The sequence below is a fragment of the Tachypleus tridentatus genome, chromosome 4, assembly GCF_004210375.1.
Source record: "Tachypleus tridentatus isolate NWPU-2018 chromosome 4, ASM421037v1, whole genome shotgun sequence".
Lineage (NCBI taxonomy): Eukaryota > Metazoa > Arthropoda > Merostomata > Xiphosura > Limulidae > Tachypleus > Tachypleus tridentatus.
In genome coordinates, this window is record NC_134828.1 from 3,615,303 (window position 1) to 3,641,280 (window position 25,978).

Genomic DNA, 25,978 nt, shown 5'->3' on the forward strand with positions numbered 1-25,978 from the left:
TAAACATATTTTTACCATGGCTTCACCCTTGACGTAAGCGATGGTGACACTTTCCACCTCAGTTGTATTTTTAAATGTTTAAGGGCCATTGGCCTTTATAACTATATTTAATATTTTAATTTGAAAATTGGACAATGTTTTGTTTTAACATGATTCCTTTTTTCATATTTAAATGATTTTACTTTTTTATCGGTTGTTCGGCGCAGAAGCCTAGTTGCTTTGCGCCAATAAATACTAAACAATCGACCTTTTCATGCGGTTCGTAAAATCAGAAATATTTGAATATGCTAATATCACAATATGTTGGCAAACATAGATTTATGAGCATAATGAAGTAATTCATTTTGGTAAGAATTTGGTAAGTATCAAATTCAATCAAACTACTTGATTGGACAAAAAATGAACTGTCCATTTCGGATCATAATTTATCGATACTAACACACACACGTATATATGTATAGTTTTTTTTTTTCCCCCTTTGGCAATGAACAATATTGATATCACGTGACAAGTAGTCATGGCAACACACTATACTCTACAGTGTAAAAGTGTTGTTCGAACATAGGCCTAAGATTAGGTATTATACTAAAATGTATTCGTTAGAATTACGGAAGATCATCTGTGTTACAGAATCGTCAAGCGGATGCAAAATAGCATGGAGGTTATTTCACAGGTATAGGTTGACAGTTTTACATTAAATATAATTACTTACTATTGTAAATAGTTTTTCTCTCGAAGTTTGAAAATATTACTTGAGAGTTAATAACTGTAGAAATAGATACAGTATAAAAAAGTGAGAAATCTAACTGTTAAGTTATGACAGTATAAGCCATTTTAATATTTAACAATATGGCTACTAAGAGTAATACTAATGAAGTTTGCTTTCAACTTTACATACAATCATTAACTGTAGGACATATTGTATGATTTATATCGCTATATAACAACAACAAAAAAGCTTGTTCAAATTAATTCAAAATGAAACCTATCACTTAATGCCAGAAAAAAAGGAACTAAAAACAATTAAAATCATGAAAATATATCATTTCAGAACCAGAAACATGACAATTTTAAAAATGGATTTTTGAAACTTTGGACCACATGTTTAAAAACAACTAGCAATAGTACCTAGGAGGTTTGTTGGTTGTTACTTCATTTTCTGCTGTTAAAATAATAATAGATCCATTGGTATGCTATTTTATTCTTTCTCTGATAAACAGTAACGAGAAATATCAAAATAGGTTAATTGATAGGCAAGGAGAAATGATATATTCAAGGAAGTAGAATAACCCTAAATGGTCTGTAAAAGTAATTCATAGTTGTCTTTCATTTGTAGAGTCCAAATAAGTACGAAATATAGCTGTTTACATGATATGTTTCAGTGTCATGAGTATTAAAAGTGGAAATCTCAAATGTGATCTGGGAATGACACCAAATTTTGAAATGGGTAATCAGTCACATTCACAAGTTGTTACTTTTCCAGTATCTTTTCTTACTTTTGATTATGACACGCATCATAAAACAACTTTTAAATAATCAAAAATTAAATAGAAAAGACAATGCTAAAATAGCCTGATTGCTCAGATTTTATCTTGTGTTTGTAGATATGTTGGACTACAGACCATAAATCAAGCCATTTATGTATCACATCACATATAAAATACTACATTAAGTGGCTAAGCAATTATACCTGTGAGAAGTATTCCACACCATTGCACTCCTTGTTAAAACACAAAATAAACAAAAATTAAAAAATACCAGAAGAAATGTGCTCATGTTAAAAATAACATCAATAAAGATATAACCAAACTCTCATATACAGTTTTAGAAAAAGTTGTGTTATTGTTGTGGCAAGACTCCTTTATTTACAGTTCTGTCATAAAGAAATGGTTGTTACGCCTACCACAGTTATTTTGTAATTGTCTGAATCTCGATTACCCACAGTATGAAATATTTTTATGGATTTGTGTTTGTAATAACGTCCAACAGGTGGAGTCACATTGCAATTATTATTTTTGGATGCATGCATAGATTCATATATAGCTTCTGTGACCATTATAGTGAGATTGGCAGTGGTAAATGTACTTGAGGAAGACTGTTAAATTGAAATTGTCTCAAAGATTTATGACATTAAAAAGTTGCTTTTAAAATAATTGTACTTTGTTGACTGGTATCCAGATAAAAAAAATTGGTCCAAATCAGCAAAACATGGCACAAATTTATGATGAAGTGTAATTTAATATATATTAAGGTCAGTTGCCATTTAATAATGCTCATCCATTTGTGTTACACAGCAACAAAACTATGTTTATAATACTTCAAACATCAGTGTGTACTTCTTATATCGTGAGTCATTTTTACATAACTTTCACAATTATTATTGAGTGTGTATATGTGTGTGTACTACTCATACTGTGACTCATTGTTATTTAAAATGCACAATTATTATTAATTTTATGAGAGTGTAGTTGAAAATTATTTTCCTTTCCTGAGCAAGAGGAAACTTTGGTATACAACTCATAACTTTTGATGGATCAGGTGAAGCTAATAGCTACATCAAAAACAGATTTGGACCAGAAAGTAAACAAGGAAGATGCAAGAGATGGAACTACAGTAGAAAGTTATATAATTTTTTAACAGCTTGTGTAAGTATAGTGTAGCAGCTAAGACCATGACACATATTTTAAGATAATAAAACAAAGGCCACTCATAATCTCCCCATTCTGTATACTCACTGCCATTTTGGTGATAACTGTCTGCAAGTCAGGCCTTCATGGAATCTAACCAGAAGCTATTACCTGTTACCAGTGCATGAATAATTTAAACTCAGCTAAAGGATTCATTACATAAATATTTAAAAATGTCCTGCAATATTATAACATAATGGAATGAAAAGGCAGAGGTGGAATTATTGAAATAAAATTATCTTGATTGCTACTTGTAGCTTTTGCTGTTAAGAAATTACTGTTTTATTAAATAAATATCTAAAAAATTCTGGTATAAAATTAAAGAAGTTTTTTCGAGTTTTCCTCACTCTAACAGATAAAAACTGTTTGTTGTGATTGGTTTTACTTCAACATATCAAATCTGTTTGTTGTGATTGGTTTTACTTCAACATATCAAATCTGTTTGTTGTGATTGGTTTTACTTCAACAGATCAAATTTGTTTGTTGTGATTGGTTTTACTTCAACAGATCAAATCTGTTTGTTGTGATTGGTTTTACTTTAACAGATCAAATATGTTTGTTGTGATTGGTTTTACTTTAATATATCAAATCTGTTTGTTGTGATTGGTTTTACTTCAACAGATCAAATCTGTTTGTTGTGATTGGTTTTACTTTAACAGATCAAATCTGTTTGTTGTGATTGGTTTTACTTCAACAAATTAAATCTGTTTGTTGTGATTGGTTTTACTTTAACAGATCAAATCTGTTTGTTGTGATTGGTTTTACTTCAACAGATCAAATCTGTTTGTTGTGATTGGTTTTACTTTAACAAATCAAATCTGTTTGTTGTGATTGGTTTTACTTTAACAGATCAAATCTGTTTGTTGTGATTGGTTTTACTTTAACAGATCAAATCTGTTTGTTGTGATTGGTTTTACTTTAATATATCAAATCTGTTTTTTGTGATTGGTTTTACTTCAACAGATCAAATCTGTTTGTTGTGATTGGTTTTACTTTAACAGATCAAATCTGTTTGTTGTGATTGGTTTTACTTCAACAAATTAAATCTGTTTGTTGTGATTGGTTTTACTTTAACAGATCAAATCTGTTTGTTGTGATTGGTTTTACTTTAACAGATCAAATCTGTTTGTTGTGATTGGTTTTACTTTAACAGATCAAATCTGTTTGTTGTGATTGGTTTTACTTCAACAGATCAAATCTGTTTGTTGTGATTGGTTTTACTTCAACAGATCAAATCTGTTTGTTCTTAACTACAGTGCCACAAGAAAACTAAATTAAGTTGTTAACAGTAACCTACAGATTTTTAGCGATATATTAAATTAATATTTCACACTTTAAGTGAAGCCTCTTGATAAAACAGCATATACCTCAAAAATAAATGTTGGACACTGAGTTACAGTTGACTTTTGACTGTTCTGCTTTGTATTAGTTCAAAATACATAGAATTTCCCAAATAACAAAAACAAATGGTTGAAGTTAGAACAGTTTCTAAAAATGCTATTTGTTTGTTACATGCACCAAAAAGAAACAAAAAAGAAGGCTACACTTCATAAAGTGAAGAATCCTTTTTATAGATAAGAATAAAACTTTTAGCCATTATTTGTTTTCTTAGGTTTATATGTTATGAGTAAAGGTACCTGTATTTATTCTAGCTTACTGTACATTATGAATTATTTTTACATCACCATGGTATAAGTAATGCTGCTACAGATTAGTCAAACTTTTTCATGTTCCTTGAGGTGATAAAATCACAAATAATACCAATATTTAGGAATGACAAGTAGGATATATCTAATAGTTATATTATGGAATTTGATTTTTTTAATAATAAATTTTAATAATTAAGAATTATTGATCCCATGAAGATATTGATTTAATTTCATTATTTTTGTAAGAATATTAGTTCACTGAGTCATGGTCTGCTTTTCTTAACTTTGAATTATTTTTTCTAGGAGTTTAATCTTTGATACGACTCCTGATTAATCAAGACTCATGATTTTACTAACAACATCCAGATTTAGGATAAATCTATTTAACACTGAAGTATTCTGGCACTGAATTCTGTGGAAAAGTTTCATTTTCCTACACTGGTTGATAATTTGAGAGAGTAATATTTGTATAGAACAAAATCTGGTTTGTTTACTCATCTCATGCTTTGTAACAAAACTATGTTAAAAGTTTACCATGTTAGTATTTAGTAGGGTTCTTAATTATTAATACAAAACTTATTTTACTTGGCTGTGGAAGACAGATAGTAATAATGGTAAAATGTCGATATCACTTCTTAGGGTTTTCAGGTGATTCAGAAAGGCCCTCTTTATTTTTTATTTCAGTTTCATGTAAACTAAACTGTTATCTTTCAATAAAGTACATAAGGAGTATTTATACAAGAACATTTCAAATCATATCCATAAACATATCACCATTGTCTGGAAGGTTAAAATGTTATGACTTAGTTACAGACTTTTCTCCTGATTTTGAATTCCCACTGACTCTTAAATGAAGATTCATTATTGTATGTCATTTTAAAAACAGTAATTACCCAATAGAAAAGCATGCACTCTTTACTGGAAGCTAGTAAAGTACAAGTCTGATGCAGTACATTTGTTTATATGCAAAACGGCTCGTTTCATCGTCAGATGAACTGACTTGACATAGAAGGTCGAAACGCTTGTTCGCTTCTTCTATGTAAAGTGTTTTCAGCCCAAACGAGCCGTTTTGCATATAAATTTCTCAACAAGTGGGTTTCTCGTCATCACTGATTAGTACATTTGTTTGTTAAATAATTGTGTTTACAAAATAAACTGGAATACCAATGTTAAATTATCAAGTTGTAGAGTGCCACAGTGACCCCACAGTGGTGTTCTAGGGTTAAAGAACACAGAACATATCTCACAGCTTCAGTTTAAAACAAACTAAAATTTTTTCATGTTTTATTAGTTTATAAAGCCTAGTTTGTTTTGATTTAAATCCTACCTTACTGATAACATTAACAGTTGTTTGAAGGTTCATTAGGTAGGGTTGTAATTTTTCCTGTTTTGTTCATTACAGGAAAGTTTAAAAACTCTCAGTAGCTCTTCTATATATGTAAAGGACAGAACCATCTTATTTCTTTTAGTAATATGCTTAGAAAAATGTTAACATGATATAATAATAGTCTGTTTTAATTAAGATGTGGACATTATTTACATTGTATATCCATTTGGTGTTGTACATCTGCTTTATTTATTTACCAAGGTTGTATTTCTGTGTGTGGCCACTTCTGTTATTATTATTTTGATACACATAATTTGCAGGCTGGTAGTTGGTTGATGTAGTTACATGTGAATAGATAATTACTCTCTTACCTTGTGTTTTATTGGACAGGGAATGAAACACTTTACTCTATGGAAGTTGTTTTAAATCTGTGTATTATGAAGATTAATGTGTGAGTAAAATAATTTTCATGTGTTTCTGTGATCAGAAACACTTTTACAGAGTATGTAATTTGAATAGGTCTCACAATTATAATAAATGGAGTTAATGAAATTATGATATATTTGATTTTCCAACAATTGAGTGATAATTTATTGGGTTTTTTTTGTATTAAATAACTTATTTGGACTATTATCACATTATTTGTTTAGTAAATATCTCTAAAGTATAGAAAGCTCAATTAATTGAGCCAAACACTTGTGCATTAAGAATAAAAATAATGTGGTGATAGTTACAATAAATTATTAAATACAAATATCAATACTCGTATTAAATACAAATATGAATACGATTATTAAATACAAATATGAATACTCGTATTAAATACAAATATCAATACTCGTATTAAATACAAATATGAATACGATTATTAAATACAAATATCAATACTCGTATTAAATACAAATATGAATACTATTATTAAATACAAATATGAATACTCGTATTAAATACAAATATGAATACGATTATTAAATACAAATATGAATACTCGTATTAAATACAAATATGAATACTATTATTAAATACAAATATGAATACTCGTATTAAATACAAATATGAATACTATTATTAAATACAAATATGAATACTCGTATTAAAAGCCTGAAATGTTACAAAATTTTCTTTTTATTTGTTTTTCATTTCACATAAAAACAAAAGGCTATCCTGTCACTGTAAAAACTGGTGATAATTACAAATTGTAGGGGTTAGCTTTATACTAAGAATTTAAAACATGTAAGTTCTTAACATTATTATGAAGGTTTGTTGATTATATCTTTAATAGTCTTTAGATCTGGAAACTTACCAAAGGAATGAAGAAGTGAATAATCTAGGTGTGGTCATTCACATTATAAATATGTTTTGTTGAATAACTTGTCTTGATGTTTATAATTGTAACAAATTCTGGTTTGGTTTGCAGAAATGAAAAATATGGAGCAGCTGCAGGATTATCCATCAAATGGAAGTATTTTTACTACGACAACATCTTCAAACCAATCACTAGGTTTATTAAACACAGCATGTCAGCACCATTTAGAGAGACACCTGGGAGAAAACAGTTGTCATCAACAACAGCTATTAAAAGGAAAAGTTAGTAAATTGCCATAGACATTTAACCAGTTTTGATTTTCTAATGGAAGAAGAAAAAACATGAATTTGTTACAGTTGAATCACCATAAACATCTTTGAAGACTGAATAAAATTATTTTAAGATATTTTTATTATACAGTCTGTTCTTTCTGGTCCAGTGAGAGCTTTACTTACCAATTTTCTTCCTTGTCGGAATTCGTTTTTTGAGGATAGATGGTTTCTTTGGGTTTTATTACAAACATTTGTTTTTTCCTTTCTTTTCCCACCTCCTGTATCTCCATTCTCTGTTTCCTTCCCTTTTCCTTTGTATCCTGTAACCAGTTAGCATCTGTCAGAAGTGGCTCAGGAACTTCTGTCTTAGCAGACTATAAAACCTCTTCTCTGTCCTTCAACAGGTTTTATTCCTCACTTTTTGTTGTTCCCAAGAAAACCAGGGACTGGAGCCTGATTATATAGATTTATCTCACCTCAACCAGTTCATTTATCTGCCCCAGTTTGCCATGGAGTCTTTTCTCATTCTAAGGTGGGCGTTTTCTCTGAATTTATGGATGACCAAAATGGATATCACTAAACATATCTCCATATTTCTAGTGGAATATGTTCAGTCTCATTCTTATCTTTGGTTTGTCCATCTCAGGTGGTTTATCGATTTTGAGTCCTATCATTTGGGTGTACTTCAGCTCCTTATGCTTTTCATCAGTAGTATGAACATTTGCTTGACATCTTCATGTTTTGGGATTAAGTTTTCACTAGTACATCGATGACTGAATTCTTCTGGCTCATTTCAAACAGAAGTTGGCCAGCTGTACTCAGCAGCTCATTTCAGTGACTGCTTGAGTGAGCTGGTTAATTAAAGCTGTTACTCAGACATATCTCATCCATTTGGACCCTCATATCATATCTTGTAAAACTTCATTTTATTGGAATTGTTAGTTCACCATACCATCTTGTTTTTTATCACTTATTGCTTGCGAGGCTCTATTGCATTTGGAGATGAGGTTTTTAATGACATTACTGGTCCCTCTTGGCCACACTAATATGAGATTCCTTTAGTGGTCCCTTCACAGTAATTGAAACCTTGCACCTTCTTTTTCTACTCCCATTACCCTGCAAGAAGATCTGTTTTGGTGGTTGGACAAGATACATACATCAGTGGACGTGCCTCCCCTTTGCATATAGATTTATGTCTTTGTACTGATGCATCCCTGCATAACTCGGATGCACAGATCAACCACTAGGAAGCTTTGGCCATTTGTCTGTGGACAAAAGTGCTTTGTATATTAGTGCCCTCAAACTTCTAGCTGTATGCCAGCCATAGAATTACTTTCTTCTTCTTGCTCAACATTATCTGGTTCATTCTGACAATTCTACAGTGGTGTTACATATCAATTACCAAGGGAGTGCATGGTTGAGAGGTTTATGTTTTCAGACAGTAGATTTCTTTTATTAGGTTCGCATGTAACACATTTGTCTCATAACGTGTTATGTCCCAGGGGCTTTTCATATTGTTGCAGATCATATTTCCTGACCCAACTGAATATATATCCAGTGGAGTTGTCTTTAGATCCACATGTTTTCAGGGAGCTGTGCAATTAGTGGATTCTCCCCATGTGGATCCATTTGCTACAAGCCTCAGTCACAAGTTTTCTTTCTTTTGGTCACTAGTCCCTCATCCTTAGGCTCTGGCACTTGATGACTTCAGTTGTGACTGGTCAAACAAATATCTTTATGTTTATCCTTCTTTGTGACTACATCATTGGGTTATGTCTCTCATTTATGCCATTCCTTGTAGGGTCTTTCTTATTGTTCCTTATTGGCCAACACAGCTGCGGTTTGTGTGGTTACAGCACCTGTTACACTCTCATCAGTTGTCTCTCTCCATTTTTCACTAACCTCAGTCATAAGTCCTAGATTCTACATAACGTGAAATGATGGAAGAAACTAGATCTCCTCATCAAGTCATTTTCTTTGTAGCTGGTTCCATGCATCTTTCTATCTGTAGCTGGTTCCATGCATCTTTCTATGGAAGGTGCTCTGCAGTTGGTCTACAACCTGGGGATTTTCTGCTGACTAACCTCAGGTGGTAGAATTTCTCGCTTGGCTCTTTGATCTGAGGTCATCAGTCTCCTTGACTGTGGGTTATTGGGCTGCTTTATCTTTTGTTTTCTCCAAAACTGCAGAATTTATACTTCACCTGTCCTTACTGTGCTTATGTGTTCCTTCTGGGTGCATTGACCTCCCTGATGACCTACCCTTTTATGACCATGACCTTATTGCCTCGTAAGTAGTTATATAACTCTCATGAAAGTTCTTTACAAAATGAAACTAGTAGATTAAATTGTTTTAAATTTGACTTGAGTAATCCTAAGGTTATGTAGGTTTAGAAAAATAACATATTTAATTTTGTTGTTTTTTTTTCTACTATTTAGAAAATAAAATATTTGTTATATAATGTAATTATTTGCACTCAGACTATGAATAACTCACATACAATGTGATTTTCATTTTAAGTACAAAAATAATATTTGTTATCTTAAAATTTTCACATTTCATCAGCATATCAAATGTTTTTCAGGTGAATGTCTTATATTTTATTTTCCATTTTCTATATTATATCATTAACTCTGGATATTATCATCAAAGCACAGTACAATTAAATGTACCTTTTAAATTTTGTAGAATAGTTTTGAAACTATATTTTTATCTGTGTAAGTTCCCACCTTTATATTTAAACATCTATCTAAACGTGTAGTTTATTTAGTTTATATTTAAACATGTTTTATACTTACTACAGGACATGTGCACACTAACACTTGTACACACAAATGATGCCACCTTGTTTAAAACATCTCCATAAGTTAAATGTAACAATCTTGAAACTTTCAAGTATGCATGTTTTAAAACACAAATAATACATCATTAATTGAAAAATAAACATAAAATCTATATGCAATCTAACTGTTTAGGAAACTAATACATATAAAGTGAGAAACACTTGTCAAACCCTATGCATCCCTAAAGAGAACAATGGACTTTATGATGACGAGAAACACACTTGAAGTAAAAATGTATCTCAAGACAGCTGGTACGGGTATTAAAATTCAGTAGAGTTTTAGTAAGTACCCATACCAGCTGTCTTGATATACATTATAACAATGGACTACAGATCCACACAGTGGTAGAGCCACCCCTTCCAATGGCACAGTGGTACATCTGCAGACTCTTGGTAGACTTTCAGTATTTTGTATACAAAAAATGAGATATTTTAATAAAATATTTTTATTAAAGATTTGTTTGTGAAGACAGAGTCTGTTTCATTAGTAGTCTGTGTGGGGATTGATTTCATGTTATGATTTAAAAAAGATATTGTTCATCCCAAAAATGTCATGATCTTGAAAACCTCCTAAATACATTTCAAACCTTTGTTTGCAGTAAAACTTTTTATGTTATTTTCTGTGTTCTAACTATGTGGGGTCTGTTACTTATCCAACATTATAACCATCATAAAAAATATTAAGAAATAAATATAAATTGTACTTTTTCCATGATTGAATGAATACATATTATAACACAAAAATACAAATGTTTAGTGATGATTAAGAAGTCTGAAATGTGTTGATGAATGAATTTAATAAAATTATTTTTAATATTTTTTAATGATGTTTTCAGTCTATTTAACACTAAATTTTTGATAACAAGCATATCAAACCGTAAAAATGGAATAAAGCCTACTAATCTGAAAACCCCTGTATAATATACACACATTCATCTACACATTGTCACATGTTAAGTATGCCCACGTACATATGAATATTAACCCCTTCACTGTGGACTAAGTATAATATACACACATTCATCTACACACATTGTCACATGTTAAGTATGTCCACGTGCATATGAATATTAACCCCTTCACTGTGGGCTCAGTATAATATACACACATTCATCTACACATTGTCACATGTTAAGTATGTCCACGTACATATGAATATTAACCCCTTCACTGTGGACTAAGTATAATATACACACATTCATCTACACATTGTCACATGTTAAGTATGTTCACGTACATATGAATATTAACCCCTTCACTGTGGGCTCAGTATAATATACACACATTCATCTACACATTGTCACATGTTAAGTATGTCCACGTACATATGAATATTAACCCCTTCACTGTGGGCTCAGTATAATATACACACATTCATCTACACATTGTCACATGTTAAGTATGTCCACGTACATATGAATATTAACCCCTTCACTGTGGACTAAGTATAATATACACACATTCATCTACACATTGTCACATGTTAAGTATGTTCACGTACATATGAATATTAACCCCTTCACTGTGGGCTCAGTATAATATACACACATTCATCTACACATTGTAAATAAATAACCTCATGATATTTTGCTTCATAAAAATACATATCCAGGACTGTACCATCCACGAACTGCATTGGTAGATCAGAAGAGGATATCTGCCCATTCCTACCATGCTTGTAGTGGATAGCTTAGTATGGTTTGCTTTTCAAAATAGGGTTTCCCATTGCACTGTCTCAGGTGGTGATATTCTTCCAGATTCTCCACCTCATTATCATCCTCCTTTGTTCTAGTGGAATATGGAAGTCCTTACCCCATTTCAGTTCCAAGCCACTGGGGTGATTGATTATGGAAGCACACTCCTGAATGGCTTCCATATAAAGATGGCTATAACCATTCAGTGTAGAGTAGAGTGTTTGTAGCTGTACATAATATAATGCTCTCCTCATTGTGGTATACAATTACATAAGGTGTGATGCCAAAATAAATGTACTTCATCCCTTTGATTGGGAGCTCTCATCCTACCTCCCTGTGCTGATGGTGGCACTCTGTGACCAGGTTTTGGATTTAGAGATGAAATAATCACCATATATCCTCACACATATTTCAGGTTTTCTAACTTTTTAAAGTTTTTTCTGTATGTTCTGTGAGTCAAAGAAATGATATGTGGGATTGTTATGATTTTTTCATTTTGTCTTTCTTGTCCCATATGAATACAAGAATGTTATTACCTTTTTGGTGGTTTTGGCCAGTTCCTGGTTGGGCAAGTTAATTGCATGCAACACACATCTTGTTGATGTCAGATGTTGGGTTCTCTGATTGATAGCTCAATGCTAATATTTGTGATATACCTGGACATGGAGTGAGTCTTAATCAATTGGTCACTTGGGTTTGCACTGAAGACAGTATGATTTTCATCCTTCCCCCATATGGATGTTGGTTCTCAAAAGCATGGGTTTTGGATGTAGTTGACTTAGTGAGTACGGTCCGTTGTACTCTAACCCCTCTACAACTGAGGGTACCACCATTATCTTACCCACTTTTCTATTCATGAGCTTGAGTTATATTTAATTTATAGTGTTTGTACTTTGATCCAGACACTGTTCTCTCAGATGTGCTTCTCTCCTTTACTGCCCTTATCTTATCTATATTTCACAAACGGATAAAAAGTACACCTGGTTTAGAAGCAGTGCGAGTTTCCACATATAGCTCTTGGATCTGAGTCTCTCATTTCCAGGGGTATACTTTCTATACCAATCCCTCCTCCTATTCATGGCAGGATTCTAACTAATTTTGTGAGATCAAGTAAGTACAGTTTCAGAATGTATAATTTTCCTATACTACTAGTATGTGTAATAGGTCCTTTCTCTTCTCATATTTCCAACTCTTCCTTCCAACTTTTCTCTGGTGTTAACATCTTCTGCTAAATTTCAAAGTGATAGTTTGATAGAGAAGTGTAGAGAGAGTTACATATATACTGTGTTCCTATTGGTGAAGAAGTGACTCATCAGGGGTATACTGTGTTCCTATTGATGAAAAAGTGATGAAAAAGGAGTATACTGTGTTCCTATTGGTGAAGAAGTGACTCATCAGGGGTATACTGTGTTCCTATTGATGAAAAAGTGATGAATAAGGAGTATACTGTGTTCCTATTGATGAAGAAGTGATGAATAAGAAGTATACTGTGTTCCTATTGATGAAAAAGTGATGAATAAGGAGTATACTGTGTTCCTATTGATGAAGAAGTGATGAATAAAGGAGTATATTGTGTTCCTATTGGTGAAGAAGTGATGAATAAGGAGTATACTGTGCTCCTATTGGTGAAGAAGTGACTCATAAGAGATATACTGTGCTCCTATTGATGAAGAAGTGATGAATAAGGAGTATACTGTGCTCCTATTGGTGAAGAAGTGATGAATAAGAAGTATACTGTGCTCCTATTGGTGAAGAAGTGATGCATAAGGAGTATACTGTGCTCCTATTGGTGAAGAAGTGACTCATAAGAGGTATACTGTGCTCCTATTGATGAAGAAGTGATGAATAAGGAGTATACTGTGCTCCTATTAGTGAAGAAGTGATGAATAAGGAGTATACTGTGTTCCTATTGGTGAAGAAGTGATGAATAAGAAGTATACTGTGCTCCTATTGGTGAAGAAGTGATGCATAAGGAGTATACTGTGCTCCTATTGGTGAAGAAGTGATGAATAAAGGAGTATATTGTGTTCCTATTGGTGAAGAAGTGATGAATAAGGAGTATACTGTGCTCCTATTGGTGAAGAAGTGACTCATAAGAGGTATACTGTGCTCCTATTGATGAAGAAGTAATGAATAAGGAGTATACTGTGCTCCTATTAGTGAAGAAGTGATGAATAAGGAGTATACTGTGCTCCTATTGGTGAAGAAGTGATGAATAAAGGAGTATATTGTGTTCCTATTGGTGAAGAAGTGATGAATAAGGAGTATACTGTGCTCCTATTGGTGAAGAAGTGACTCATAAGAGGTATACTGTGCTCCTATTGATGAAGAAGTGATGAATAAGGAGTATACTGTGCTCCTATTAGTGAAGAAGTGATGAATAAGGAGTATACTGTGTTCCTATTGGTGAAGAAGTGACTCATAAGAGGTATACTGTGCTCCTATTGATGAAGAAGTGATGAATAAGGAGTATACTGTGCTCTATTGGTGAAGAAGTGACTCATAAGAGGTATACTGTGCTCCTATTGGTGAAGAAGTGATGAATAAGAAGTATACTGTGCTCCTATTGGTGAAGAAGTGATGCATAAGGAGTATACTGTGCTCCTATTAGTGAAGAAGTGATGAATAAGGAGTATACTGTGTTCCTATTAGTGAAGAAGTGATGAATAAGGAGTATACTGTGCTCCTATTGATGAAGAAGTGATGCATAAGAAGTATACTGTGTTCCTATTGGTGAAGAAGTGACTCATAAGAGGTATACTGTGTCCTATTGATGAAGAAGTGATGAATAAGGAGTATACTGTGCTCTATTGGTGAAGAAGTGACTCATACGAGGTATACTGTGCTCCTATTGGTGAAGAAGTGATGAATAAGAAGTATACTGTGCTCCTATTGGTGAAGAAGTGATGCATAAGGAGTATACTGTGTCTATTAGTGAAGAAGTGATGAATAAGGAGTATACTGTGTTCTATTAGTGAAGAAGTGATGAATAAGGAGTATACTGAGTTCTTATTGATGAAGAAGTGATGAATAAGGAGTATACTGTGCTCCTATTGGTGAAGAAGTGATGCATAAGGAGTATATTGTGCTCCTATTGGTGAAGAAGTGATGAATAAGAAGTATACTGAGTTCCTATTAGTGAAGAAGTGATGAATAAGGAGTATACTGTGCTCCTATTGGTGAAGAAGTGATGAATAAGGAGTATACTGTGCTCCTATTAGTGAAGAAGTGATGAATAAGGAGTATACTGTGCTCCTATTGGTGAAGAAGTGATGAATAAGGAGTATACTGAGTTCCTATTGATGAAGAAGTGATGAATAAGGAGTATACTGTGCTCCTATTGATGAAGAAGTGATGCATAAGGAGTATACTGTGCTCCTATTGGTGAAGAAGTGATGCATAAGGAGTATACTGTGCTCCTATTAGTGAAGAAGTGATGAATAAGGAGTATACTGTGCTCCTATTAGTGAAGAAGTGATGAATAAGGAGTATACTGTGTTCCTATTAGTGAAGAAGTGACTCATACGAGGTATACTGTGCTCCTATTGGTGAAGAAGTGACTCATACGAGGTATACTGTGCTCCTATTGATGAAGAAGTGATGAATAAGGAGTATACTGTGCTCCTATTAGTGAAGAAGTGATGAATAAGGAGTATATTGTGTTCCTATTGGTGAAGAAGTGATGAATAAGGAGTATACTGTGCTCCTATTGATGAAGAAGTGATGCATAAGGAGTATACTGTGTTCCTATTGGTGAAGAAGTGACTCATAATAGGTATACTGTGCTCCTATTGATGAAGAAGTGATGAATAAGGAGTATACTGTGCTCCTATTGGTGAAGAAGTGACTCATAAGAGGTATACTGTGCTCCTATTGGTGAAGAAGTGATGAATAAGAAGTATACTGTGCTCCTATTGGTGAAGAAGTGATGCATAAGGAGTATACTGTGCTTCTATTAGTGAAGAAGTGATGAATAAGGAGTATACTGTGTTCCTATTAGTGAAGAAGTGATGAATAAGGAGTATACTGAGTTCCTATTGATGAAGAAGTGATGCATAAGGAGTATACTGTGCTCCTATTGGTGAAGAAGTGATGAATAAGGAGTATACTGTGTTCCTATTGATGAAGAAGTGATGCATAAGGAGTATACTGAGTTCCTATTGGTGAAGAAGTGATGAATAAGGAGTATACTGTGCTCCTATTGGTGAAGAAGTGACTCATAAGAGGTATACTGTGCTCCTATTGATGAAGAAGTGATGCATAAGGAGTATACTGTGTTCCTATTGGTGAAGAAGTGATGAATAAGGAGTATACTGTGTTCCAATTGGTGAAGAAGTGACTCATAAGAGGTATACTGTGTTCCTATTGACGAAGAAGTGATGCATAAGGAGTATACTGAGTTCCTATTGGTGAAGAAGTGATGAATAAGGAGTATACTGTGCTCCTATTGGTGAAGAAGTGACTCATAAGAGGTATACTGTGCTCCTATTGATGAAGAAGTGATGCATAAGGAGTATACTGTGTTCCTATTGGTGAAGAAGTGATGAATAAGGAGTATACTGTGCTCCTATTGGTGAAGAAGTGACTCATAAGAGGTATACTGTGCTCCTGTTGGTGAAGAAGTGACTCATAAGAGGTATACTGTGCTCCTATTGATGAAGAAGTGATGCATAAGGAGTATACTGTGCTCCTATTGGTGAAGAAGTGACTCATAAGAGGTATACTGTGTTCCTATTGGTGAAGAAGTGATGAATAAGGAGTATACTGTGCTTCTATTGGTGAAGAAGTGATGCATGAGGAGTATACTGTGCTCCTATTGGTGAAGAAGTGACTCATAAGAGGTATACTGTGCTCCTATTGGTGAAGAAGTGATGCATAAGGGGTATACTGTGCTCCTATTGGTGAAGAAGTGATGCATGATAATTTCATAAAAGACACATTTGAATCTTTCAATTCCAATAGGGAAGAACAGAAGGTTTTTGGCATGTGTATGGAGAAAGTTTGCATGTAGAGGGCAGCACTTACAAGATAGATAATTTTAAGAGTAGATGCAAGTACCTACTGGAAATACATTTTCTGTAAAAAAGAATTATAACCTTATTTTACTCAGTTAGATGAAAATCCAGGATTCAGTGTAATTTTTAGTTGTCACCATATTTACTTATTTTGCTAATAAAACGTTTCATATATCTTGTGCAGTTTTGAATTTGCCTTATGACATCAAAGTTCACCATTTTTGGAGTATTCTACTTCTCCTCAGTGTTCTATAATGGGAGGAAATTTAAGAACAAGACCTAATGTGTGCTGTTGGTAAACTACATTTAATGTATAGTTGTATTAGTGGTGTCCTTTACTCCTTAAAAATAATTTGTATTAAGAAGTTATGTAGGCATAGTATTATAGAAAATAAGTTAGAAACAACTACACGGTTTCCAATGTTTTGTATATTTGAAAAACATAATTCAATTTGATTTTTTTACTTTAGAACAATTCAAATGTTTATGAAGAAGATGATGTTATAGTACAAACCAGTGATGAAAGACAGGTACCACACTTAAATCACAATATATCCAGTAGCAGGAAAGTTGTATTTTCTTCAGCAAATGAAGAACTAAGGCGACAATCGAATTGTGACAAAGTGGTTGTTGATTCTGACCATTATTTGAAACTCAGACGACATGCAGCCACACTCTGGAAGGAAAACATTATGACAGACATTACTGTTTATATTGGAACAAAGACTTACCCAGCTCACAAAGTTGTTTTAACAAGTTACTCACCTTTCTTTAAAGGACACATCATGGCAAAAGGGTTAGAAAACATAAATAAGGTATCCTTCAACTTTAATATGTTATCTCAGAAATTGAAATTATTACAACATGCAATTTTCTTCATCTTTCCATCAGTGTTTATTGTTCATGTTTCTATAGTGGAAAACTTAAAGTGAGCACGTATCTTGATTTTCATTCTCATGCTTTTAAGTTGACTCTGTAATTCCAAATACAAACATAATAGTTTAGTAAATATTTTTTGATTAAATATGTTACAATGTATTATGTTTTATTTGAAAGTTTGTTAGCTGATTCTGGAAACGTTAATTACAAACTGAAATGTCATTGGATGTTATTTTCTTGTCCTTTGATTAGGGTGTATTTATAGATTTTAGTAATATTTGATTGAAGTGAATATTAACATTCCTTTTAAACATTTTAAAATGTTTGGTGATTTGAGCAATATGTGAATTCTAGAATATTTTATTAATAATAATTAAAACTGATCATACATTAGGTAGTTCTCTAAACTTGCTATTTTAAAACTTTAATACATTTTAGTGTATTAATTCATATTTGAAATAATTCATTATTTTTACTACAAGTATAAAATTATCTGTATAGTTCAACACTATCTTATGTTTCTATTCACAGTGAGAGAGAGCAGGATGTGTAGTTGCAAGATTAGATATTAGATATACAGTGGTTGAACAGTAAAAGTGGTCCCCTTGAAAATGTTGTTATTTTGTTGTATCTTTTGTTAAATAACAGAAAATATTTAAGAACTATATGTTTCTAGAATGTGCTAAGTGTGATCTGCTCAGAAACGATCTCAAATCCTAATGTTTTAACAATCTTTGAAAATAGCTAAACTTTTTCTGATTTCAGTTACATTTTCTCATAACAAATGTTGTGCACCTGATGTAGTTTATTAGATCTTATTACAGTGAGCCTACAAAATGATCAAACAAGTTTCTATACAGTTGTGCAGTTGTTAAAAGATATCTTAGAAATAAGAGAGCTGATGTTATGTTATGGTCAATCACCTGATATTAACATGATTGAAAATTTATAAGCTGAGTTAAACCAGTAAATGAAAGATGGCAAGCCAAAGATGGAAGATGGACTTTTTTGAAGTATTCACAGAAGGATGGCAGTCAATCACTCAGGAATATCTGTACAAACTCATTGAAAACATGTCACCTCAATATAAAAAGTACTGAAATGCAGATTGAATATGAACTTGTGAAACTGGTTTGTGTTATTTTGAGTTTCATTTTTATGTTTGATTCTTACAGAGAAACTTGTTTGATCATTTTGTAGAATAATAATAAACTACATCAGGTGCACAACACTTGTTATGAGAAAATGTAACTAAAGTCATGAACAGTTCAGGTATTTACAAAAGCCAGTGTTAAAATTAGGATATGAGACAATATTTGAGCAGATTTCATTGAATGCATACTAAAAATATATAGTTTTACATATTTTCTGTTATTTAATAACAAATTAACAACATTTTCAAGGGAGGCCACTTTTATCTTTTGTCTACTCCCTGTACGTGTTCCATAATTCCTCAATTTTAAATTTACAGATTAAGATGATAGGAATAAAACCAGCAGCGTTTGATGTTCTCCTGCAGTTCATGTATACTGGAGTGTTTAAACCAGGAATTTATTTTATTGGGGATGTTTATCGTGCTTCCCTTAAACTGAAGATTTGGGAAGTATCTCAAAAATGTATGAAGGTAAAGAGATTTATTTATTTTTTCTAATTATTCATTAATCATGGATATTTTACACATTTTCTGTGTAATATTTTGTGTGCTGAGGAAACTGTAGTCTACTCACATTTACTGTTTCCTGTTTGTCTTGGGAACTTGTACAGTTTTTGAAAACTTTAAGAAAACTAAGTTTTCTTGTAAAACATTTTTCTGCAGATGCCATATTGTTGTTTCATTTGCATAAATTCAAATGTTTAACCTTTATCTTGTCATCACAATTATTAGTTATCTAGTTATAATGCTTCAAGTAATCAATATTGTTTCACTAAGTTACAGATAAATTTGTTAACATATAGTCTAGTTACAAAATATAAAATTTCTCAAGCATAGTCCATCTAAATATTGGTATATTACACCACTTCAGTAAGGTCATAGATTTAGTTAACAGATATTTTTCAAACCTGTCACAACTATGGAACTCATCTCCTGAAATGTTCCAGGAGTATTTATTTATTTTTGCCATTTACAAAAATATGTTACAGCTTTTTTCTGAAATGACTGATTTTAATAGATTTACCTAAAAGTTGAGAGAATTACAGTGTTAGGTATCAGTTAATGAAACCTGTTTTTACTCAACAATGGTCAGTAAACTGAAGGAAATACCAATCAAATGAAGACAAGAAGATGTTATAGAAACAAAGGAGTGCTCAAGGCTAGGTTTAAGTATTGTTCACTGTTCCTTTAATGTGAACAAAGCACTTACTAAATAGTAGTGGGACAAGGATGCCCATAAACTACATAGCCCACTGAAAGAAGTAATCACTGAAAAAGATGCCTCTGACAGGTCCTCTGTTTATTCTCAAAGTAAAGTTAGATCCTGGGAAGGGACTCAAGCATTCATTTTTTAAAGAACAGGGGCATATCACCTGTAACCAGTGGTAATCTGAAATAGCTTGTTAACAGTTTACATTAAAACTAGGTTTTTCTTTTACCATATCACCTGTAACCAGTGGTAATCTGAAATAGCTTGTTAACAGTTTACATTAAAACTAGGTTTTTCTTTTACCATATCACCTGTAACCAGTGGTGCTCTGAAATAGCTTGTTAACAGTTTACATTAAAACTAGGTTTTTCTTTTACCATATCACCTGTAACCAGTGGTAATCTGAAATAGCTTGTTAACAGTTTACATTAAAACTAGGTTTTTCTTTTACCATATCACTTGTAACCAGTGGTGATCTGAAATAGCTTGTTAACAGTTTACATTAAAACTAGGTTTTTCTTTTACCATATCACTTGTAACCAGTGGTGCTCTGAAATAGCTTGTTAACAGTTTACATTAAAACTAGGTTTTTCTTTTACCATATCACCTGTAACCAGTGGTGCTCTGAAATAGCTTGTTAACTGTTTACATTAAAACTAGGTTTTTCTTTTACCATATCACCTGTAACCAGTGGTGCTCTGAAATAGCATGTTAACAGTTTACATTAAAACTAGGTTTTTCTTTTACCATATCACCTGTAACCAGTGGTGCTCTGAAATAGCTTGTTAACAGTTTACATTAAAACTAGGTTTTTCTTTTACCATATCACCTGTAACCAGTGGTGCTCTGAAATAGCTTGTTAACAGTTTACATTAAAACTAGGTGTTTTTTTTTACCATATCACCTGTAACCAGTGGTGCTCTGAAATAGCTTGTTAACAGTTAACATTAAAACTAGGTTTTTCTTTTACCATATCACCTGTAACCAGTGGTAATCTGAAATAGCTTGTTAACAGTTTACATTAAAACTAGGTTTTTCTTTTACCATATCACCTGTAACCAGTGGAGCTCTGAAATAGCTTGTTAACAGTTTACATTAAAACTAGGTTTTTTCTTTACCATATCACCTGTAACCAGTGGTAATCTGAAATAGCTTGTTAACAGTTTACATTAAAACTAGGTTTTTCTTTTACCATATCACTTGTAACCAGTGGTGATCTGAAATAGCTTGTTAACAGTTTACATTAAAACTAGGTTTTTCTTTTACCATATCACTTGTAACCAGTGGTGCTCTGAAATAGCTTGTTAACAGTTTACATTAAAACTAGGTTTTTCTTTTACCATATCACCTGTAACCAGTGGTGCTCTGAAATAGCTTGTTAACAGTTTACATTAAAACTAGGTTTTTCTTTTACCATATCACCTGTAACCAGTGGTGCTCTGAAATAGCATGTTAACAGTTTACATTAAAACTAGGTTTTTCTTTTACCATATCACCTGTAACCAGTGGTAATCTGAAATAGCTTGTTAACAGTTTACATTAAAACTAGGTTTTCTTTTACCATATCACCTGTAACCAGTGGTGCTCTGAAATAGCTTGTTAACAGTTTACATTAAAACTAGGTTTTTCTTTTACCATATCACCTGTAACCAGTGGTAATCTGAAATAGCTTGTTAACAGTTTACATTAAAACTAGGTTTTTCTTTTACCATATCACCTGTAACCAGTGGTGCTCTGAAATAGCTTGTTAACAGTTTACATTAAAACTAGGTTTTTCTTTTACCATATCACCTGTAACCAGTGGTAATCTGAAATAGCTTGTTAACAGTTTACATTAAAACTAGGTTTTCTTTTACCATATCACCTGTAACCAGTGGTGCTCTGAAATAGCTTGTTAACAGTTTACATTAAAACTAGGTTTTTCTTTTACCATATCACCTGTAACCAGTGGTGCTCTGAAATAGCTTGTTAACAGTTTACATTAAAACTAGGTTGTTTTTTTTACCATATCACCTGTAACCAGTGGTGCTCTGAAATAGCTTGTTAACAGTTTACATTAAAACTAGGTTTTTCTTTTACCATATCACCTGTAACCAGTGGTGCTCTGAAATAGCTTGTTAACAGTTTACATTAAAACTAGGTTTTTCTTTTACCATATCACCTGTAACCAGTGGTGCTCTGAAATAGCTTGTTAACAGTTTACATTAAAACTAGGTTTTCTTTTACCATATCACCTGTAACCAGTGGTGCTCTGAAATAGCTTGTTAACAGTTTACATTAAAACTAGGTTTTTCTTTTACCATATCACCTGTAACCAGTGGTAATCTGAAATAGCTTGTTAACAGTTTACATTAAAACTAGGTTTTTCTTTTACCATATCACCTGTAACCAGTGGTGCTCTGAAATAGCTTGTTAACAGTTTACATTAAAACTAGGTTTTTCTTTTACCATATCACCTGTAACCAGTGGTGCTCTGAAATAACTTGTTAACAGTTAACATTAAAACTAGGTTTTTCTTTTACCATATCACCTGTAACCAGTGGTGCTCTGAAATAGCTTGTTAACAGTTTACATTAAAACTAGGTTTTTCTTTTACCATATCACCTGTAACCAGTGGTAATCTGAAATAGCTTGTTAACAGTTTACATTAAAACTAGGTTTTCTTTTACCATATCACCTGTAACCAGTGGTGCTCTGAAATAGCTTGTTAACAGTTTACATTAAAACTAGGTTTTTCTTTTACCATATCACCTGTAACCAGTGGTGCTCTGAAATAACTTGTTAACAGTTAACATTAAAACTAGCTTTTTCTTTTACCATATCACCTGTAACCAGTGGTGCTCTGAAATAGCTTGTTAACAGTTTACATTAAAACTAGGTGTTTTTTTTACCATATCACCTGTAACCAGTGGTGCTCTGAAATAGCTTGTTAACAGTTTACATTAAAACTAGGATTTTCTTTTACCATATCACCTGTAACCAGTGGTAATCTGAAATAGCTTGTTAACAGTTTACATTAAAACTAGGTTTTTCTTTTACCATATCACCTGTAACCAGTGGTGCTCTGAAATAGCTTGTTAACAGTTTACATTAAAACTAGGTTTTTCTTTTACCATATCACCTGTAACCAGTGGTGCTCTGAAATAACTTGTTAACAGTTAACATTAAAACTAGGTTTTTCTTTTACCACATCACCTGTAACCAGTGGTGCTCTGAAATAGCTTGTTAACAGTTTACATTAAAACTAGGTTTTTTTTTACCATATCACCTGTAACCAGTGGTAATCTGAAATAGCTTGTTAACAGTTTACATTAAAACTAGGATTTTTTTTACCATATTACCTGTAAGCTGTAGTGTTCTGAAATAGCTTGTTATTAAAAAAATTAACGAACAGTTTACATTAAAACTAGGTTTTTTTTACCATATTACCTGTAAGCAGTAGTGTTCTGAAATAGCTTGTTATTAAAAAAATTAACGAACAGTTTACATTAAAACTAGGTTTTTTTACCATATTACCTGTAAGCAGTAGTGTTCTGAAATAGCTTGTTATTAAAAAAATTAACGAACAGTTTACATTAAAACTAGGTGTTTTTTTTACCATATTACCTGTAAGCAGTAGTGTTCTGAAATAGCTTGTTATTAAAAAAATTAACGAACAGTTTACATTAAAACTAGGTGTTTTTTTTACCATATTACCTGTAAGCAGTAGTGTTCTGAAATAACTTGTTAACAGTTTACATTAAAACTAGGTTTTTCTTTTGCTATTTTGTTTGTTTCTTGATTAAACATTTTGTAGTATACATTAAATTCCAAAATTGGTTTCTTAATGAGTAACATAAATAACATAAATGTAAGATGAAGCAATAGGGTTAATTTGTTAAACTGATTTTATGTTTACTTATGTTTATATGCTCTAGATTATTAATAGCATTACTAGCTCTGAGTATAATTTAATGTACAAAAAATAAAAGATGAACATAAATGTCTGTGAAAGTGGATATTTTATTTTATACAAAACCCAAATTGGTTTATAAATTATGCTGATTAAATCTTAACTATTTGAAGATGTTGTAAATGCAACAGAGTTTAAATGGATTAATAATCATTATTGGTCATATAAAAAGGTAAAACTTATTACTTGTATAAAATTTCAATTAATTTAGACCCGTGTCTGCTCTAATGATAAAGATTGCCAAAACAAAAATGTCTATTGAGAAGTATTGTACATGTCATTTGAAAAGCAAATCTATTTACATAAAACTGTTTAATGTAAATATTAGAGAAGTATACCCATGAGTCACAGTCATCAGAAGAGGCTAACCTTTTATAAAGAGGATGACTTCTTCCGATTTCATCATTGTGCTTAGTGTACAGTTCCAAATAGTAGTAAGGCTCTGAATAATAGTCTTCTTCTTCATGTGTCAAATCTGCGGCAGACATCGATGACCATGGCATGCCAGACATCTCTGTTGTCAATCCTCCTTATCAACTTGCTCATTGAGTTCTTGGTGACATAGTTATTGAGGCCGTTGATATATTTAGTTCTTTGACACCCTCTGCATTTCCTCCCTTCTATTTTTCCACATAGCATCTGTTTCTCTATCCCATTCTTCCTACAGATGTGTCCTAGAAATTCCATTTGTCTCTTTCTTATAGTTTTTATGAGGGACCTTTTGTATCCTGCCAGTTCCATGACTTCCACATTTGTTTTTCTTTCAGTCCATGATATTTTTAGCATCCTTCTAAGGAACCACATTTCAGCAGCTTCTAATCTCTTCTCTGTATCTTTGTTCAGTGTCCAGCTCTCACAGCCATATAAGAGACCATACATATGATTTCAAGGTGTTAATTTTAGTGACATTTGTTATGTTCCTGTTTGTGAATATGGACTTCATTTTATAGAAAGTATCCTTGGACATTACAATTCTTTTCTTTATTTCTGTGTTACTCTTTGCATTTGATGTTATAGTATATCCAAGATATTTGAAGCTTTTGACTTGTTTTATTCTCACGTTCTTGTCGGTTATGCTACATGTGGGTGTAATTGATTGTTTTGAGATAACCATGCACTCTGTTTTCTTTGCGTTTAACTGCAAGCCTTTTTCTTCACTCTCGTCTACTGTTGTTGTGAGGAGAGTCTGTAGATTTCGTTCGAGTCCCAATGAGGACTGTGTCATCAGCGTAGCTAAGTTGTTGATATTGCATCCGCCTACTTTGACTCTCTGATGTTCATTGATGTTTCGTAGGATTATTTCGCTGTATAAGTTAAAAAGATCTGGTGAAAATACACATCCCTGCCTCACCCCTCTTTCAATTGGTCTATATTCACTCAATTCATTTTCAATTTTGATAGCTGCCATTTGCTGCCAGTAAAGGTTTCTAAGGATTCTTAGATCTTTAGCATCGATGTTCAGGTCTGACAACATGTCAAATAGGTCACCATGTCTCACTTTGTCAAAGGCTTTAGAATAATCGATAAAACATAGATATAAATCATTTTGTACTTCCAGTGATCTTTCCATGAGCATGTTTAGAGCGAAAATTGCATTTCTAGTGCCTTTATCGGTTATAAATCCAAACTGGGTATCAGAAATCTCTGGTCTTATATTATTCCTCATTCTAGACATGAGCACTCTTGAAAGAACCTTGGTAAGATGACTCATTAGACTAATTATCCTGTGCTGTTCACAGTCAGTTGTTCCGGGCTTTTTCCGCAATGCAATAAAGACTGATTTTTTAAGGTCTTCCGGTATTTCACCCGTGTCATAAATAGTGTTCAGTAGTTTTGTCACTTCCTGGATTCCCACTTCTTTTAGGGCTAATAAAAGTTCAATGGGTATGTCGTCTGGACCAGCTGCTTTGCCTTTATGTATCTTCTTCATTGCATGTTCCACTTCATCAGGCATAATTGGAAGGCCTTCTGTGTCTACTTCTATGAATAATA

The 25,978-nt window shown here is 32.6% G+C and overlaps 1 protein-coding gene across 1 annotated transcript in view; it reads left to right on the forward strand.

Moving 5' to 3' along the window:
* Positions 1-545: 545 nt before the first annotated feature.
* Positions 546-25,978, forward strand: part of LOC143249999 (uncharacterized) — a 70,279-nt gene continuing 44,846 nt past the window's right edge. The window contains exons 1-4 of the mRNA XM_076500634.1: positions 546-673; positions 7,081-7,250; positions 17,263-17,607; positions 19,143-19,295. Of these exons, the coding sequence (XP_076356749.1) occupies positions 7,083-7,250; positions 17,263-17,607; positions 19,143-19,295 (666 nt within the window). The 5' untranslated portion in view covers positions 546-673; positions 7,081-7,082. The remainder of the gene's footprint in view (positions 674-7,080; positions 7,251-17,262; positions 17,608-19,142; positions 19,296-25,978) is intronic.